The 19,569-nt window shown below is 41.6% G+C and overlaps 1 protein-coding gene across 5 annotated transcripts in view; it reads left to right on the top strand.

The window, feature by feature from the left end:
* tenm3 (teneurin transmembrane protein 3) overlaps window positions 1–19,569 on the top strand; it is a 338,433-nt gene that overhangs the window by 249,928 nt on the left and 68,936 nt on the right. For all 5 annotated transcript variants that reach the window (XM_069168313.1, XM_069168317.1, XM_069168316.1 and 2 more), the window contains 4 exons: window positions 109–197; window positions 9,141–9,260; window positions 13,126–13,258; window positions 13,929–14,057. In XM_069168313.1, the coding sequence (XP_069024414.1) occupies window positions 109–197; window positions 9,141–9,260; window positions 13,126–13,258; window positions 13,929–14,057 (471 nt within the window). The remainder of the gene's footprint in view (window positions 1–108; window positions 198–9,140; window positions 9,261–13,125; window positions 13,259–13,928; window positions 14,058–19,569) is intronic.

Genomic DNA, 19,569 nt, shown 5'->3' with positions numbered 1-19,569 from the left:
AGCTCCAAGCAGAGAAGTGAAAGTTCAAAAACAAGAAACCTAAAGTCCAAACTGACATACATTTTCAGTGGAGCAAAAGCAGCATCTGTTTTCTTTTCTTTTCCTCAGGCTGCCAGGTCTTTCTATCAGCGCATTTACTTCCTGCTTGGTCCTGAGTCCACTCACATCATCACTGGAGACAGTCCTTTCAATAGGAGGTAATTATATCTGTTGTTTTTTTCAGGTTTCTTTGCGGAATAATAATATCAGGTTTTGTTTTTGGACATGAAAGCACAGGTTTGTTATAAACAGCTGCTGGATATTTGCAGAGTTATTCTCCAATTTTTTCAATAGATTGGATAACTGTTAGAAAAATTACTCAAAGGCTGGATTCAAAATCAAACATATCGAACATTTATTCTTGCAAGAAGGAGCAAATACATGTACACTCAAAGAAGGATGCCCAGCATTGCTCAACGTAGGGCAGCTTTTATACAGTGTGACAAGCAGTTGACATTCACCCACATTCCCTTTACATCCGAGTTCAGTTGTAGGTCACAAGATAAGGACATATGGACGTCGTAAATTAGAGGTCGTAAAAGATGTTGTAAATGAGACACTCGGAACTTCTTAAGCCACAGGCAAAGAAAATAAAACTTATCTTATTTTCTTTCCATCATATCCCTCCTGTTTATACAAAGTATAACATGTACTTACAAAAAATAAAATAATCATCATGAGGAAAATCATATTAATCACACAATTGTTGTTGAGTATTGTTCAACCAGACATCAGTCACCACATCATCTCCATTGCCATTTCTCTCAAGTTTCAGCACGGGAGCCATTATTTTGTCACACATCAATGTCTAAGAACATGTCCTGATCTCCAGGGAGGAGAACAAATACGTTGTCATAAGGGAGTGGTTCAGTCATAGGTAGAATCGGTGTCGTATTAGTGGCCTCGCACGTTCGGTCAGTTGTAGTAATTCACCTATAAAGGATGTCCTGTTTAGTCAATGTAACATTGATTACTCTTTGGATCAATCCTTGGATTCAGGGGATACAACAACAACCACAAATAATACGTATGGCTGCTACAATTGCAACACTAGTGAAACAGGCAAGGAATAGGTCTGTCCATTTACCAAACCAAGATTCCATCATCCTGAAAAAATGATCATCAATCCCAGCATTTTCAGCAAGTTTCTCACTTAGGGCGGTAAGACCCCGTAGAGCCTTGGTGACAGATCCATCTGGTGCTGTATTGTTAGGAATAAACGTACAACATACAGAGCCAAACATTTTGCATATACCCCCCTTTGTCAGCCAGCAGCATGTCCAATGTCATGCGGTTCTGCCATGCCATCAGACTAGTTGCATCAAACTGTTCGCTGAGGCCCTTAACAGCGTCTCATGTATAGGACCTAAAAGTGGGCGTGCCTCGGAGCATACAATGCAGTATGCCCACGCTTTGCCCACCATCTGAGCTGAGTACTGCATCCACTGTAGCCACATATTGGTATCACCATATCTCGTCTCTGGTGACACCACATCTGTAAATTTTGTTATTTTCAATCGTCGGCCTACAGGATCTACGTGTGAGCTCGTATTTGCAACGCTTTGGCGGGGTACAGTGGTGTTTGGTTGTACTATATTTATCCAGATTAAGCCCTTTGGATCTGCCCCAGATACATCTGCCCCTCGTACTAGCAGTCTGGAGTCGCATTGTTTTGGATTCTTCAGTGTCAGTATTAAGGTGTTGCAGTTTCGTATGTGGCAACCTGGTGCGGTAGATCCCTTAATCAGAGACAGTCGTTGTTTTAGGTCAGTACAGATGCTACCATGCACAGATATTTGTCTGACCAAACTAAGCTGTGGTCTTTCCCCTTGCAGGGAAGAACCACTCATGCGTCAAATATTAGACTGGCCTGTTGCCCTTCCGTGAATGTGAGAATTAATGCTCCCTGTACCTGGTACTGATTTTTTTGTTCCTTGCAAATTGTCCATTAGCCCTTACAAATGTTCTTTTAGTGCAGCGAACTTTGTCAGTGGCCTGAGGTCCTATTGTGGTCTTGTCGTCTGATGTCTGATTGTCAGGTATGTTATATTGGCTCCGTACCAAAATATGGGGAGTACTATGAGCAGAGCTGTGTTATGTGGTTCAGGCAAAGGTCTCATCCTTTTGCAATGGCTGAGGTGTATCCAGGAGGTCCGTTTAGCAATCCAAACTGCTGTTGGGGTAGCCAGGAGTATCTTGAAGGCTCCTTCCCATCTGGCAGAGCTCCAATATTTATTTTTTATCACCTTAATGAAAACCCAGCCCTCTGGTTTTAGGTCTATGGACTGGTTTTCCACCACCTGCGCAGGAGGGACAACAGAAGACATAATATCTTTTCTTTTTAACATTTTGGCCATGTAGTCTGCAGTCGTCTGGTCAGTGGGCTCTTTCTTGTCCACAATAGTTGTGGCATGTGATAGGGATGTCCGTGTATTATTTCAAACGGTGAGATGCCTCTTTCACTGGGTAAAATATGCATTTTTAATGTTACCAGTGGAATGCATCTCATCCAATTCCACGAAACCTGCCATCATCTTTCTCAATTTTAATTTGATTGTCCCATTAGTTCTTTCCACTAGGCCTGCTGACTGTGGATGGTATGAGCAGTAATGTCTTAACTGTGTCCCGAAAGCTGTGGCTAGGTGTTTTATAATGTTCACAAAATGTGTCCCATTGTCGCAAAATATCTTTTCTGGTATTCCAAATCGTGGTATAATGTCCCTTGTCAGCGCTTTTGTTACTGTCAATGCGTCCGCTGTTTTAGTTGGGAATATTTCTACCCACTTTGAAAAGGTGTCGATGATAACTAGGCAATATTTCTTTCCTTCGCATGATGTTAATTTAATAAAATCCATGCAGAGATGCTGGAATGGATACTCTGGTGTAGGGAACCGGCCCCTTGTGGGTTTCATGTTTCCTTGGGGGTTGTATTTTGCACATATAATACATTTTTTTTAGTAGTTTGTAAAGCCATATGTTTTAAATGCCTGGTTTATTATAGATACCATCCCTCCTGTTGAGACATGGTTTATCCCATGGCTCAATAGGCCGCATATCTATATAAACTTTTTTCGAGTATCATCTTGCCTTCCTTGTCATCTCCATAAATCATTGTCTTTTTGTTGTGATTTATTTGTCTTCCACTGTTGTTGTTTGTTGGTTTTTTTTTTTTTTTTTTTTTTTTTTTTTTAATCTCATTGTCTAGGGCAAGGGTCTTCAACAGCAAAATCTTTTGTTGATTAGACAATTTTTTTCATATTGTTCAAAATCGTTTTCTGTTTCTGGTGTCCATTGTATTTTATCGTGGGCAGCCATAGGGTCATCATAAATGAGTTTAGACAGTGGGGAAGTCGTTTCTGCATAATCTGGAATCCAATTCCAACAGAAATTTGTCATTCCTAAAAATGACATCATTTGTCTTTTTGTCTGGTTTTGGTGCCTTTAAAATGGCCTCCTTACGTCCTTTGTCTAGACTCCTAATAAGTGACCTATATGCTCCTGAATCGCACAATAAAGTTACTTCAATCTCTTCTATCAGTAGAGTCATAAAATGTTTATCTTGAGTATTTCAACTGTACTTACCTCTAACACATCACTGGTCTCCTCATCTTTTGTTTCTGGTTGGGTCTGTGTCCGTGTCTGCGAATCATGTGAATGTGTGTGTTTCTGCATAACCTGATCCTGGAGTGTTTGTGGTTAGTCATGCTGACCGCCAACCGTCTCCTCCTCTGCTTCTTCCGCCCCTCCCGTCCCTCCGCCGCCTGCAGTCTCTTGCCCAGTGTCCATTCCTCCCGCAATTATAGCAGGTGTCGTTACCTGGCTCTCGTGGTCCTCCCCCACGGCCGCCAGCTCTTCTCCATCCACCTCGCTTCCTCCTTCTGAAATCTCCTTGATCATTATCCCCTCAATAATATACTTCCGAATATTCTGTGTCTTCGGAAAAGTTACAATACATTACATTACATTTCATTTAGCTGACGCTTTTATCCAAAGCGACTTACAATAAGTGCATTGTAAGTTCTTGGCTGCTGTCTGGGGTTGGAGTAGAGGGGTGGAGTTTGGTGACGATGTCGTGGGTTCGGAGACAGAAGCTGGCTGAGCAGCCAGAGGCGGAATAGGCGGAACGGGCGGATCAGCTGTTACTGGGACGTTTCCCATGTTAGGGTATGGAGGAGGATCGGGCCACGGTCCCATGTTTGTTCGTTTTTGTACCACATAATCATCATCCTCATCATTTTTCCGGGAGAAATGTATTTCAATTCTTAGATATAGTATTGGTGCATTAAAAGCTATACTCCCTTCCCCCGCCTTTTTGTTTTTAATCTCTCCCATCTCCTTCTCTTTCTCTTTTCTTTTTAACTTTTCCTCATCTCCCTTTTAACTTTTTCTCTTCTTAACTTTTTCTCTTCTCAACTTTCCTCTTCACTTTTCAAATATTTTATGTTATCCGCGCCTCTTGAGTGCATGCGTTTTATGTCTCCCTCCAGAGGTATCTCTTCGATCTTACTACAGCATGATCCCATTTTTTTCTATCTGTGAGCCAACCAGTTAGTATGGAGTTCACCCGAGCAACTGGTCTTTATACAGTGATATCTGCTTTTGGCACCGTTAGGTTTCCGCAGAGGAGAGTTTAGGTTCACACCGCAAGGTTTCGGCTCTCCTTTACACTGTAGGACACTCACAGGAGCTATTCATTCATTTATTTATTATTTATTTCTATCCATGAGCCAACCAGTTTGTATGGAGTTCACCCGAGCAACTGGACGCTCACAGTATCTAATTATTTATTTATTTATTTTTATATCTTCCAGAAGTTTTTTTTTTTTTTTTTTTTTTTTTTTTTTTTTTAAGTAGTTATCTGTAGGTCCCTGATCTATCTCTTAAGTCCCTGACTTAATTACCTGTAGGTCCCTGACCTATTTTTGCGCGCGCAACTTTTAGTTTACCTAGTCTATTCAGACTCTTTAGTTTATATAGTCTACTCAGACTCTTTAGTACAGGTCCCTGACCTGACTCTTTAGTACAGGTCCCTGACCTGACTCTTTGGTACAGGTCCCTGACCTTACTCTTTGGTACAGGTCCCTGACCTGACTCTTTTGGAAAAAAAAAATGTCTTACCCGGGTGTCCAACGTTTGATGGTGAATCAGCCTTTCTCTAGGATCCCGTCACTCTTCCTCTTTCCAGTTAGTCCTGGCCTCACCAATGTCCAAACTGTTTCGATAAAGAAACAGGGCGGAGGTCTTTCCTCAGGAGTCCCAGACTCCCCCGTGCACAGTTTCAGGCTGTGTCCGGAGAGAGGAGGGGATGTTGGGATCCGGCTCGAAGGACCAAATATGTTAGAAAAATTACTCAGAGGCTGGATTCAAAATCAAACATATCGAACATTTATTCTTGCAAGAAAGAGCAAATACATGTACACTCAAAGAAGGATGCCCAGCATTGCTCAACGTCTCTCCTCCGTAGGGCTGCTTTTATACAGTGTGACAAGCAGTTGACATTCACCCCCATTCCCTTTACATCTGAGTTCAGTTGTAGGTCACAAGATATGGACACATATGGATGTCATAAATGACATTGTAAATGAGACACTAGGAACTTCTTAAGCCACAGGTAAAGAAAATAAAACTCATCTTATTTTCTTTCCATCAATAACTTTGGTGGAAATTTCATGTGAAGCTTTGCCATCATAAATAAATAGATAACTGGAGGCTTTAACAGAACTGTATTGACTGAGTGATTAGGATGGTGAATGAACAGTTATCTTAACCATCAGGCATTATGTCCAAATCTGTAATAAAAATTCCAAATAGCACTTTCCGTATGGGAAGGATGTACGTGTATAAAAATGCTTTTCATGTTAAGAGAAGGGGGAAAATACCCAGAGATTCTGCTCAGTTCTCTAAAGGAAGGCTTAAATGGCTTCCAGTTCTTCTAGATGCTTTTCATCTGCGTGGGTCTATGGATAATATGTCATTTCTTTTCTTCTTTTTTTTTAATGTTGTCCTTGTATAGCTCTGATTGCTTGACTCATAATGCTTCTGTCTGCAGGTCATAGCTTCCCCTTTCTTTTATTTACCATAATATGAAAAGTAGCAATTTGGTTTTGCTTTCAGTCTGGATGAATGTTAAAAAAAAAATATTACTGAGACCGAGATCACAATACGGGGACTCAAGGTCTGCCATTTTTCTCCCCCAAAAGCCATTTCTGCCTACATCTGCCTCAGACATAACATTCATTAAATATGATAAGGGAGAGAGAGAGGGTGGCAGTCTGCAAAATACTGAGAGTGAAAGGCTGGGCTACTGACAGGGAAGAAACATGACGGCAATTTGGTTAGGCCATTTTTCTGCTTTTGTGACAGTTTTTATGCTAGCCTGAATGTTTCATAAGAGGACAGGGCCACAACCCTGTAATAAAAATGTCCAGTATTTCCATAATGGAATGGGCTGCAACCTTCTAATAAAAATGTTTTATTCAACCTGAAAACAGTTTGTGTGTGTGTGTGTGTGTGTGTGTGTGTGTGTGTGTGTGTGTGTGTGTGTGTGTGTGTGTGTGTGTGTGTGTGTGTGTGGAGGAGGGGGGGGGTGAGTGAGAGTGTTTGAGGTTGCAGTATGTTTGAGGTTGCAGTGTGTTTAAAATGGGTGTTTTACATTTTAAAAGACAAAGATATGATGTTCTAATTTCCCCCTTTCCCTCTAAAAGTGACACTCTCGCACACACATCATACTGCGTGATGGGCACAGGCTGTTATGTCACGTATAAAGTAGGAGGTAGAAAATGTTCAATATCCCATAAATACCTCTCAGCTCAAAGCGCAGAATTAGCTGTGAGCTCAAGCCCTCTGGTCAGAGCCCTGTATTTTAATGAGAAATGTAATATGGCTCTGAAACAAATCACAAACAGGTGTTCAGTCTGATTTTGTATTCCTCTGTATATAGCATCCTTAAAGTGAGCATATTGCCAACGATATAATCCATAAACTCTCAATATTATCGTTTTTGCGTTTTTACGAACAATAATCCTCTGCATCCTTTGCATTACGGCTGTCCTTAGTTAACAGAGTTGTCATTAGCCTTGTTGTTAGCCTAGCCACCACAGCCACATGACTAAGCAATAACAGATATGGACATGATCTGTATTAAACAGCATGTGTAGCAGGATTGTAAAAAAAAAACCTATCACTGAAAGGCAATAATGCTGATATTGAGAGTTTATGAATTATATTGTTGGCAATATGCTAACTTTGAAGATGCTATCGATTTTATAACTGACACTTGAAGCAGGTGCAGTCCACTTCATGCTGAGAGGAGAAAGCATGTTGTGCTGTGCTGTCTCTATATATATAAACTTATCTCGGGCGCACAAAACGCTATCTCGTGGCCACGATTTAGTATTTCATGTGCACTATTTGATTTGTTTCTCTCTCTATGGCCACTCCGGGGGTTCCGTGCATTTGGAACCAAAAAGGCAGACGAATAACGCTCATTCAGTGGACATGCCGTTTCAGTTGTTGGCTCTGCTGTGTGGTTTAAGACTCTGATGTTAGTGACTCAAAGAGAGAGTTATTCTTCAGTCAGCAGTTGTATTACTTGTATGGTTGGACAGATTAATGAGGCATATTGTGGTTCACTTATGAACTTACATGCGATTCAGCCAGTGAAATCGATTTAATGAGATGAGAGCTCTTTCGTCATCAGATCTAATCAGTATGTTGTTTTTTTATTTTCATCATGGTTTTATTATTGTTGTATTAAATGTGTTCCCATAGAAAAACAAAAATCCATTATGGTTTGGGAACACTTTGTTTCTCAGACTGTAAAACCACCCCGTGTTGATGTTATCAGCCCATTAAAGGGCCGTTATCAAGTGTTAGGTATCAGATAGTCTCATAATTATGCATTTATCCAATTCAAATGGAGGAAGTCAGGTGACGTAGTCTAAAGAGTGACCGTCACCCCGGAGACTGTTGTTCTGGTCTCATGTAACCTTACTTTAAGTAACTTTTTATAAGTTAACTTCCGTAAAGTATTTAAATAACAAAACGTACATCACTTCACTTATTTAGGTGTTACACGTCATGATCCTATCCTGAATCTATCCGAGTACCTTTTTGTTTTACCTAAATCTAACCAAACTGCGACTGCCAGAGCGTAACAATGTGTTTCATGTCGTAACCATGATGATGAAGGTCTGGTACACCTGTCGCTGCGCTCCCTTATGTATGGCGTTAGCCTGCAGAGATGTGGCGCTTAGCCTGCAGAGATGTGGCATCATTGGGATCTCGTCATCTACGGTCCCAATGACCAGTGATAACGACTGTTTAAAGGGCTGATAACATTCCAAACAGGTGATAAAACCTGCAAGATAGTTTATTAGTTTATTACTTCTTTGGTATTTCAGCGTCCGATAGTTGCCTGAATACTTGTTCTGAGGAGTTTCCCTCCTCCTGGAAACACCTATTAATTTGATTTGTTTGAATCAGTCAAGTTGAAACCCAATCTCCTCCAACCGTCAGGAGTTACAGGAGTCAACTTACTTATTGGAGACAAAGATAACAATTGTTTAAAAAAAATAACAATAATAATAAAGAAGGGGATTCGTTGTACACATCTTGAAGTTGGATAAGTAGATGAGAACAAAATCAGAGAATGCTTTGAGAAATGTGACCTGAATAAAAAATTGCATTAAAGGTGTATGGTTTAAAATGTATTAATGAAAAAAAGAAAAACTAAGAGGATGAGTGGATGACCTCGATAGCTTCATTTGAACGCAGCTCCGAACAACTGTGCTGCGGTGTAAAATGATGAGAATGTGCAGTCATGCTGGGAGCGTTGTGGAAACATCTCTGTCCTGTTCCAGTGCTCCCTGTCCCACCGCTCTGCAGTTACCACCACAGCTGTTGTGTCAGGTGACACCTCAGTGCACCCCTGCAGGAAGCAGTAATATGATGACAAGGAGGGCTTTGAGGAAGTGTATTACTGTATGTTTGGAGCTGGTCATAGACACCAGAGGGGGTTTCCTCTTGATGGCTCAGTTTGTCCTCTTGGTTACATTCAACAATATGCTGATATCTTTATCCCTCCGTCTGTGTCTCTCCAGCTTGGTGTCGATAATTCGAGGTCAGGTGCTGACAGCCGATGGAACGCCTCTGATTGGTGTCAACGTCACGTTCGTCCACTACCCTGAACATGGATTCACTGTAACACGCAAGGATGGCATGTGTGTATTTCTTCAGTATTTATATTTTCCCACTATTTCTTACCTTACCTTTTCTTTACACCTCACATGCCTCCCTAAAATGATTCCAATTCAGCCTTCCCATTTTTTCTTAAAATAGATGTTATAACTTCTCTATCGATTAGATTAATTTGTGAAATGAAATTAATGAACTACAGAACTACCAGAAATGAATCCACCGTTCAGACTGACACGGAGGGTAAATTCATATGGAGTCCATCTGGAAGGGTCAACCCTCTTCTATGGCACCTCATCAAGCCTCCTCCCAAGTGGGTGCTGGGACTGGGTTGACTTTTGCTGCGTTCAAATGGGGTCTGTTTACTATGTAGATTATTAGAACAGCGCCCTCTTGTGGTATTCACAACGCCGGAACTCTTACATTTGCTATAAGCCTCCAAGTACAGGAGTTGTGACGTGTTTGTTGATATTTACAGAATGTCAGAGGCCATGGAAGTAAAATTTTTTATTGGATGTTAAACTAATATATTGTAATCTTAGTCATGTAGAGTTTGTCTTCAGAACTTAGACAACAGTCTACGTCTATCTATCTATCGTCTATCCGTCTATCTATCATGTTGCCTAGCAACAGCATTTTTACGACTTAACCATTTGAACGGCCAGCATACGGTGCACACAACTTCCAGTTTTGTATCCACGAGTTCCACTTGAACGCAGCATTTCACACAAATGGGGTCCTCGATGAAGATTGCCACGAAAAAACTGCTTCAAATCTAATTCACACTTTTAGACCTGTTGGCAATTATCAATTAGTGTTTGAAAGATTCTGAGGTTTGGGAGCTTCTAAAGATCAGAAAGCAGTTGCTGTGAATGAGTGCAAACTGTTTCCTGTCAAGAAATGTCAGATGCAACCGTTGGGACAAAATATACTGTATCAAAATGTTCTACTTGTACATCTGTTGCTGGCATTAACTGAGCTATTAAAATGTTCAGTATATTAGTAAACTGAATATTAGAACTGCTAGCTGATAGTAATTCTCAGCAACAATATATGGCAGGTATGGCTAAAACTTTAGTGACTAGTGGCCATAAACCTGTAAATAAAGAGAAAAAAGTATAGATTATAAATATGTAAGTCTCCCTCAAGGGCTTTTTTTTTTTAATCAGAGCACTCCCAAAACAATGAGCTTACTCATTGACATATTTTATTGTGTTGTCAAACTAAACAAAAATTAAACATAATTTATTATGTTTCCTAATCCTAAATCCAGAAAAAGTCTCAATTTAAAGCTCTGGAGGAAGAGGTCTCCACACAGAAACAGAAAGGTAGTCGAGTGGTTAGAGCGGAAACCACACGGGCGCGTGCTCTGAACAGCAAGTCCTGAATTTAGACTCCCAGCTGGCCGGAGCTTTACTGCATGTTCTACTGCATGCCTTTGTTTCTCCCCACATTTTCCCACTGCCAAAATAATAATCTTAAAAAAAAGAAGAAACATGCAGAGAAATAAAGTGGGTTTTGTTGGAAAGCACTTCAAAGGACAGAAAACCACAGAATTTATATATGCAGTGCATCCGGAAAGTATTCACAGCGCTTCACTTTTTCCACATTTTGTTGTTACAGCCTTACTCCAAAATGGATTAAATTAATTGTTTTCCTCAAAATTCTACACACAATAGCCCATAATCATAACATTATTTTTTTTATTTTTTTTATTTTTGCAAATCTATTAAAAATGAAAAAGGAAAGAATCACGTGTACGTAAGTATTCACAGCCTTTCCCATGACACTCAAAATTGAGCTCAGGTGCATCCTGTTTCCACTGATCATCCTTGAGATGTTTCTACAACTTGATTGGAGTCCACCTGTGGTAAATTCAGTTGATTGGACATGATTTGGAAAGGCACACACCTGTCTATATAAGGTCCCACAGTTGACAGTGCATGTCAGAGCACAAATGAAGCCATGAAGTCCAAGGAATTGTCTGTAGACCTCCGAGACAGGATTGTATCGAGGCACAGATCTAGGGAAGGTTAGAGAAAAATTTCTGCAGCATTGAAGGTCCCAATGAGCACAGTGGCCTCCATCATCCGTAAATGGAAGAACTTTGGAACCAACAGGACTCTTCCTAGAGTCAGCCGCCCGGCCAAACTGAGCGATCGGGAGAGAAGGGCCTTAGTCAGGGAGGTGACCAGAACCAGATGGTCACTCTGACAGAGCTCCAGCGTTGCTCTGTGAAGAGAGGAAAACCTTCCAGAAGGACAACCATCTCCTCAGCACTCCACCAAGCAGGCCTGTATGGTAGAGTGGCCTGACGGAAGCCACTCCTCAGTAAAAGGCACATGACAGCCCACCTGGAGTTTGACAAAAGGCACCTGAAGGACTCTCAGACCATGAGAAACAAAATTATTTGGTCTGATGAAACAAAGATTGAACTCTTTGGCCTGAATGCCAAGCGTCATATCTGGAGGAAATCAGGCACCGCTCATCACCTGGCCAATACCATCTCTACGGTGAAGCATGGTGGTGGCAGCATCATGCTGTGGGGATGTTTTTCAGCGGCAGGAACTGGGAGACTAGTCAGGATGGAGGGAACGATGAATGCAGCAATGTACAGAGACCTCCTTGATGAAAACCTGCTCCAGAGCGCTCTGGGGCGAAGGTTCATCTTCCAACAGGACAACGACCCGAAGCACACAGCCAAGATAACAAAGGAGTGGCTTCAGGACAACTCTGTGAATGTTCTTGAGTGGCCCATTGAAAATCTCTGGAGATCTGAAAATGGCTGTGCACCGACACTCCCCACCCAACCTGATGGAGCTTGAGAGGTCCTGCAAAGAAGAACGGGAGAAACTGCCCAAAAATAGGTGCCAAGCTTGGAGCATCTTCCTCAAAAAGACTTGAGGCTGTAATTGCTGCCAAAGGTGCTTCAACAAAGTATTGAGCAAAGGCTGTGAATACTTATGCACTTGTACGTGTTATATTTTTGTTCTTTATTTTTAATGCATTTGCAAAAATGTTAAACAAACTTTTTTCACTTTATCATTATGGGGTATTGTGTGTAGAATTTTGAAGAATAAGGCTGTAACAACAAAATGTGGAAAAAGTGAAGCGCTGCGAATACTTTCCGAATGCACTGTATATATAACTCTTAACTCTTAACCAGTGTCAAAAGATGTATAAAACACTTGATGAAATGCCAGTTCAGAAAAACAAAGGGAGAGTACTTAAATCACATCTATATTGTGCTGTGACACCCCCCCCCCCCAACACCTCCACTCTAGGCTGCATCTTTAATCTCAAACACATCAGCTGAACAGGTGTGAATGGAAGACTCTTTTAAAATGCATTGGATTCACAAGGATGCTATCAATCACTAGCCAACACGCACACACACAAAGAAATATACAAAAAGAAATACACACACTCACGCACGCACGAGCACACACATACGCACACAGAAATATAGCACACAAACCCACACGCACAGAAACCCACACGCACAAACACACACGAATATACGGACACAAAAACCCACACATATGAGCACACGCACATCCACACACACACACAAATATACAAACACACACAGAACAGAAGTTATGCTCACACAGTCACACGTCATGTTCACATGCAGTTGAAACACACACAGAAATACATGTGTATTGACTGAGGCACAAACACTCGTAGAATTGAAATGAGCTAATTACAACTTCACAGTTGAACCTCTGAGAGCCCGTACAGCTCCTGTTTCATGCTTCAAGAGTTTCATAGCTCAGTGAAGAAAGCTTTAATCCAGCAAACATTAGAATTCAGAGTAATGACGTTCAGCCTCCTATGCAGCTGACCAGTGTTTTCTGACACTTACGCTCCACTTTATTCGTTTGGCAGGTTCGACCTCCTGGCCAACGGCGGGGCGTCCTTAACGCTGAGTTTCGAGCGGGCTCCATTCCTCACACAGTACAGAACCGTGTGGGTGCCGTGGAACGTCTTCTATGTGATGGACACGCTGGTCATGAAGAAGGTGAGCGCCGCCCACTGCTGTTTGTCATCGCGGGCTCTCGGACTTCAAACGCACATCTCATTTCATCTTTTGATTATTTTTTATTGTTTTTCCACTGACGATGATGACTGGATTACCATACAGAGCAGGGTGCCTATTTTCTCGGATAATTGTTTCACTTTTGTTTGATGGCCTGTTCTCTTTGGCGACCCCTAGGGAAACATTGCCTGTGTGGCTGCTCTAATTTCCCATAAAATATCTGTGATCACATGCATGTACCATATAGTCACAGCAGAAACCGAATGTAGGCTGTGATTATATCGTGAGAATCACGACTAGGTGAAGGGCAGAGTTTTTCCCGCTGTGCTCTCCCTCCCTCTGTCTGTGTCTCGCTCTAAACGCGGGTAAACAAAAAGTACGTGACTTCTCGTTGGTTGCGACTCTTTTACTCGTCGGTCCTCGACCATTTGATCACTGATGGCCATTATCTCGATGTAGAAAGATAGGGCTGTCAGTATCAGCACCACAGCAGTGTGGACACACACACACACACACACACACACACGAGGGAGCTGCAGCAGTCACAGACACGCCATGCAGGCAGAGTTTTCCCAGGACTGAGTAAAGAAGTCCATTGTTTCACCGTCTGGGACTTAAAAAAAAACGGACACGTGTTATGTCTGTGTTTCAGGAGGAGAATGATATCCCCAGCTGTGACCTGAGTGGCTTCATCAGACCCAGTCCTATCATTGTTGCCTCCCCACTGTCTACATTTTACAGAGGTTCACCTGCAGACGGCCCCATCATACCTGAAACTCAGGTAAGTTATTAGCAAGTGTCAGAATTCTTACAGGACTCAATGCTTCATTTGATTATAGAAAAATTTGTGGCTACAAATAAAGGTAAGGGGACACCGAGTATGTAGTGGACACGGGGAAAGCTGACAGCTGATTCATGATTTTTGTAAAAAGAAGCTTGAAACACAGGATGTGTACAAGAGTTAACGAAGGACAGGATTGTGTATGACTTCATTACCGCGTCTCTTTTCACAAAGCAACCAAAAAGAAAACTCATTTAAAATCTTGAAGTTAACAGACCTAAACACTTTTGAGTGTTTTTTTAATTAAGGTTCACAACCTGATAATATGATGGTCAGGAACTTCTGTCCTCAAAAGTGTACATGCTGATAGAATATATATTTACACATTAAAATAACAGCCTTCTGACTTGAGTACAAACTTTTTTCCTCGGAGCTACTTTCTGAAAATACTGAAGGAGCTGATTCAGAACCAAAAATTAACCCACTTCACCTATTGATTTAATCTGAATAAAATTCTGATCTAGAATATCTGACTGCTGAAGTCGCTGTGACACATTCAGCTGGTGGTTTTACTGAGGAAAACCTCTCAGTTCACGCTGACTGTGCAGCGGTGCTACAGACTGTTTCTTTTCTGTTGCGTTGAAGCAAAAGCTTTATTCTAGAGTCTTTTGTACTGGTGTGTCCAAATCATTTAGTAATTTCCAATGCTCACACTGTAGATCCCTAACAGAGGATATCATCATCAGTCCAATCATTTCACCAACACACAGATATGATACACGTTTTACATGCATGTCATCAGTGTTCTCATCAGTCAAACCACCACTGTTTCATAAAAAATAAAAAAATAAATTAAAAAAAGTGGGTGATATGGCCCTAAAATAATATCATGTTATGTCTGGGTGGTTTTGCGATATTCTTGATGATATGACAAAATACAGAAAAAATATGAGATTCATTATTATGATACAATACATGTTATAGTTTTATACATCAGCATACAGCAACAGTTTGCCTTCAGTTTTCATATAAAAAAAAAAGCATACCAGTATTATCATGTACGATATGAACCCTCGTCAGCTTCTTGAATTCGGGATCGAAAAAACAGGCTCAGACTTGTTGTATTTTTTTCAGCCAATACTTCTATTATTCCACTTTATGGTCTTTTGATATTTTTTTATGTGGGAAGGTAATTGTTTGGATTTTGAATTAATCCATTGTATCGCAGACAATGTTTGAAATCTGCTCTTTTTGGAAATTTTTGATGTGAACTCGCCTGCCGGGTGATACCAGTCTGGTGGGTCCAATGTCGTCCTAGCTCGGGGTCTGACACCAGTAGTGTCTAATATATGAGATCATTTCTTTTGGGAAGATAAACATTGCCCTCAGAGATTAAATATAACATTCATTGCTGCCGTTGAAATTTGTCTGAAGGTAATGTTAAGATTTTTATTGGACAGTTAATGCTGCAGAGATGCGCTGTGTTCATGTGCTTTGGGCTCTGCACATACTCTGTGTGCAGCTGCCACACTTCAATTAATTTTTTTTTTTTTAATGTACATCATGACTTTGACTGGAGTAAAGTTCTCGCAGACCTAATACACTGCTCAAAACAAATAAAGGGAACACTTAAACAACACAATGTAACTCCAAGTCAATCACACTTCTGGGAAATCAACCTGTCCAGTTAGGAAGCAACACTGATTGTGAATCAATTTCACCTGCTGTTGTGCAAATGGAACAGAAAACAGGTGGAAATGAGAGGCAATTATCAAGACAACCCCTATAAAGGAATGGTTCTGCAGGTGGTGACCACAGACCATTTCTCTGTCCTCATCCTTTCTGGCTGATTTGTGGTCACTTTTGCATTTTGCCAGTGCCCTCACCACTAGAGATAGCATGAGGCGGTGTCTACAACCCACAGAAGTTGCTCAGAGTGCAGCTCATCCAGGATGGCACATCAATGTACACTGTGGCAAGAAGGTTTGCTGTGTCTGTCAGCACAGTGTCAAGAGCACAGAGGAGATATCAGGAGATGTGAAGGGGGCTGTAGGAGGACAACAACCCAGCAGCAGGACCACTATCTGTTCCTTTGTGCAAGGAGGAACAGGAGGAGCACTGCCAGAGCCCTACAAAATGACCTCCAGCAGGCCACTAATGTGCATGTTTCTCCTCAAACTGTCAGAAACAGACTCCATGAGGGTGGTACGAGGGCCCGACATCCACAAGTGGGGCCTGTGCTTACAGCCCAACACCGTGCAGGGCGATTGGCATTTGCCAGAGAACACCAAGTTTGGCAGCTTCGCCATTGGCGCTCTGTGCTCTTCACGGATGAGAGCAGGTTCACACTGAGCACATGTGACAGACGTGACGGAGTCTGGAGACGCCGTGGAGAATGTTCTGCTGCCTGCAACATCCTCCAGCGTGACCGGTTTGGCGGTGGGTCAGCGATGGTCTGGGGAGGCATTTCTTTGGAGGGCCGCACAGCCCTCCATGTGCTAGCCAGAGGTACCCTGACTGCCATTAGGTACCGGGATGAGATCCTCAGACCCATTGAAGACCATATACTGGTGCAGTGTTCCTTCTGATGCATGACAATGCTAGGCCTCATGTGGCTGGAGTGTGTCAGCAGTTCCTGCATGATGAAGGCATTGATGCTATGGACTGGCCTGCCCGTTCCCCAGACCTGAATCCAATCTAGCACATCTGGGACATCATGTCTCGTTCCATCTACCAACGCCACGTCGCACCACAGACTGTCCAGGAGTTGACTGATGCTTTGATCCAGGTCTGGGAGGAGATCCCTCAGGAGAACATCTGTCGTCTCATCAGGAGCATGCCCAGGCGTTGTAGGGAGTACATACAGGCATGTGGAGGCCACACACTACTGAGCCTCATTTTGACTTGTCTTGAGGAATTTCCACAGAAGTTGGATCAGTCTGTGATCTGATTTTTACACTTTTATTTTGAGTATAATTCTGAATCCAGACCTCCATGGGATAATGATTTTGATTTCCATTGATCATTCTTATGTTATTTTGTTCTCAACACATTCCACTATGTAATGAATAAAGATTTTCAACTGGAATATTTCATTCATTGAGATCTAGGATGTGTTGTTTAAGTGTTCCCTTGACTTTTTTGAGCAGTGTAGTTTATCATGTTGCCACAGTTGTTGTGTTGAAGTGTCATCAGCATGAACACTCCTGCCCCGACTACGAACTGGACTTCTGCTGGGTCTTTATGTTTTCAGGGCTTGTCGAAGCACATTCTTTAGACAACTTTAGAAAACACATTTAAAGAGACAAACACACACAAAAAAAACGAATTAAACAAAACAGAATAGAATTAAGAAAAATATGCTGTAAACACTGAAACACGACCAAATATCGAGATGCACATATTACTCAAAGATTTTCCAAGGGACACTAAACATCGATGGACACAGCCGGGACGCAAACGTAAACGTTTGACTCGTGAAGTGAAGATTAAAAAAACGCAAAAAAAAAAAAAAAAAAAACATAAGAATGTCACGTAAGCTCATTTTCCAACACTGCTGGTGGATAATCAACTTAACTAACCAACTTGAGTCACCATGGTGACAACAAACATGTCCCAGTATCATTCCTGTTGTAGCTGTTAACAGTGTTTCTGTGTTTGAAGTGTTATATTTTGTCAAATTGGAGAAGATTCTTAAAGTTTTCTTAATTTGCTTTTCTTAAACTTGGTGATGATGTTTTCTCGAGTTGCGTTGCAAAAACATTAACCTGTAAAACATTTGACATTTGAGAACCGCCCATCCTATTTTGAAAATAGTTATTAAATACTTTACTGGCTAACATATGTAGAGGTTGTTTTAAATAATGAAAACAAAAAGATACCAAACAAGCAACAAGGACCAGGCTTCAACTTTAAAGTCCATCAATACATCCATTAAATACATTTCAAAGTGGACGCAGCTTCCAGCTCTGAAATATGAGGTTGAAGTGACTTAAGCTGTAGTACCACCGAGTGGCTCCATAGACTCCCATTCAACTTCTCTCCTAAAATTCTAAATCAATAAAATTTCTCCACTAGTTATTTCGGTGTCATTTGCTGAAGTCGCTCCTTCTTATTCGTTTTCTGGTGGTCCATCTGAAAATAATCCCGTCATTAATTAGAAAATAAACCTTAAAAAATATGTATTTTTAGTCTGTTTGATTGACAGGCCTGTGGTGAAGTGAGATTACAGCTATCGATGGGTAGAGAGAGGCGGAGGCTGATGAAGCCTAACTGTCAGAGAACCTGCTGAACACTAACACATTAAACATGGAGGTCTGTCATCCGTGTCATTTCTTCTGTGGACTTGGTTAACACACCACACACACACACACACACACACACACACACAACACAACACAGCTGAGGAATTGTGGCTCTGGAGTGGTTGTTTTTACAGGAAAGTAATTGGTCCATGCGGGTACACTCACACACACACACACACACACACACACACACACACACACACACGGAGCCCCACCCTGCGTCCTGCCTCTAATTGCCTGTGAGCCTAATAGCACGTTTCTCTTAGCGAGCAACTTCGGCTCATCATTGAGGAATGTTGTAATTGCATACACATTACACCATGTTATCTTTGTGCAGTGTGTGTGTGTGTGTGTGTGTGTGTGTGTGTGTGTGTGTGTGTGTGTGCATGAAAAGAAAGAGAAAAGAGAGTTATATAGGCCGTGTGGGTGCAAGACAGGTTGTACAGAGAGAAGTGTGTGTGTGTGTGTGTGTGTGTGTGTGTGTGTGTGTGTGTGTGTGTGTGTGTGTGCGTGCGTGCGTATTTCCATGACTGTGTGTGTGTGTGTGAGTGGTGGGGGTGTGTGTGTGGGGGGGGGGGGGGCTGTATTATCGTCACGTCGCATTAACCAGTCCACAGAGGAAATGAAACAGATGACAAAACACTGTGTGTTTTTATATTTTTACAACCCTGAACCAGCGCTCCATAATTATTTTTTATTTGACAAGCGTGTGTGTGTGTGTGTGCCTGTGTGGCTGTCTATCTGTGTTAAAGGGAATGAGTGTGTGCATGAAACGTGTGTGTGTGTGTGTGTGTGTGTGTGTGTGTGTGTGTGACAGAGTCAAATGTGAATTGGTGTGCATGTGAGTGCAGATCAAAAGCAGGCAAATGGAAAGCCGCTTCTTAGCTTTTGGTGGAGCGGAGTCCATTAGAGAGGAGGGAAAAGGGCAGTCTTAAAGTGGATGTAATGGATCTGTAATGAACGCTAAATGCCCAGTTAATGAAAAGGCAATAGTGCAGCTGAAAAGTATAACACCGGAACAGTCCAAATGGATCATTCCCTAAGGACTACTTTTTTATATTCTAAAATATTTTTGACCATGTTTTCCTCGTTCACTCAGCTTCTCGTCCTGTTGTAGTTTTATCTCGAAGCAGGTCTAGAATCCTCTTAGAAAAAGCCTTTTTGTTCTGTTTAAACTTTGAAGGAGTGTGTATTGTTAGTATGATACT

This window comes from Embiotoca jacksoni, unplaced genomic scaffold, assembly GCF_022577435.1.
Source record: "Embiotoca jacksoni isolate LCO1_2020_lvr unplaced genomic scaffold, fEmbJac1.0.p SCAF_4, whole genome shotgun sequence".
Lineage (NCBI taxonomy): Eukaryota > Metazoa > Chordata > Actinopteri > Embiotocidae > Embiotoca > Embiotoca jacksoni.
Note: the sequence above shows the minus strand (reverse complement) of the source record. Positions and strands in the feature narration are given on the sequence as shown.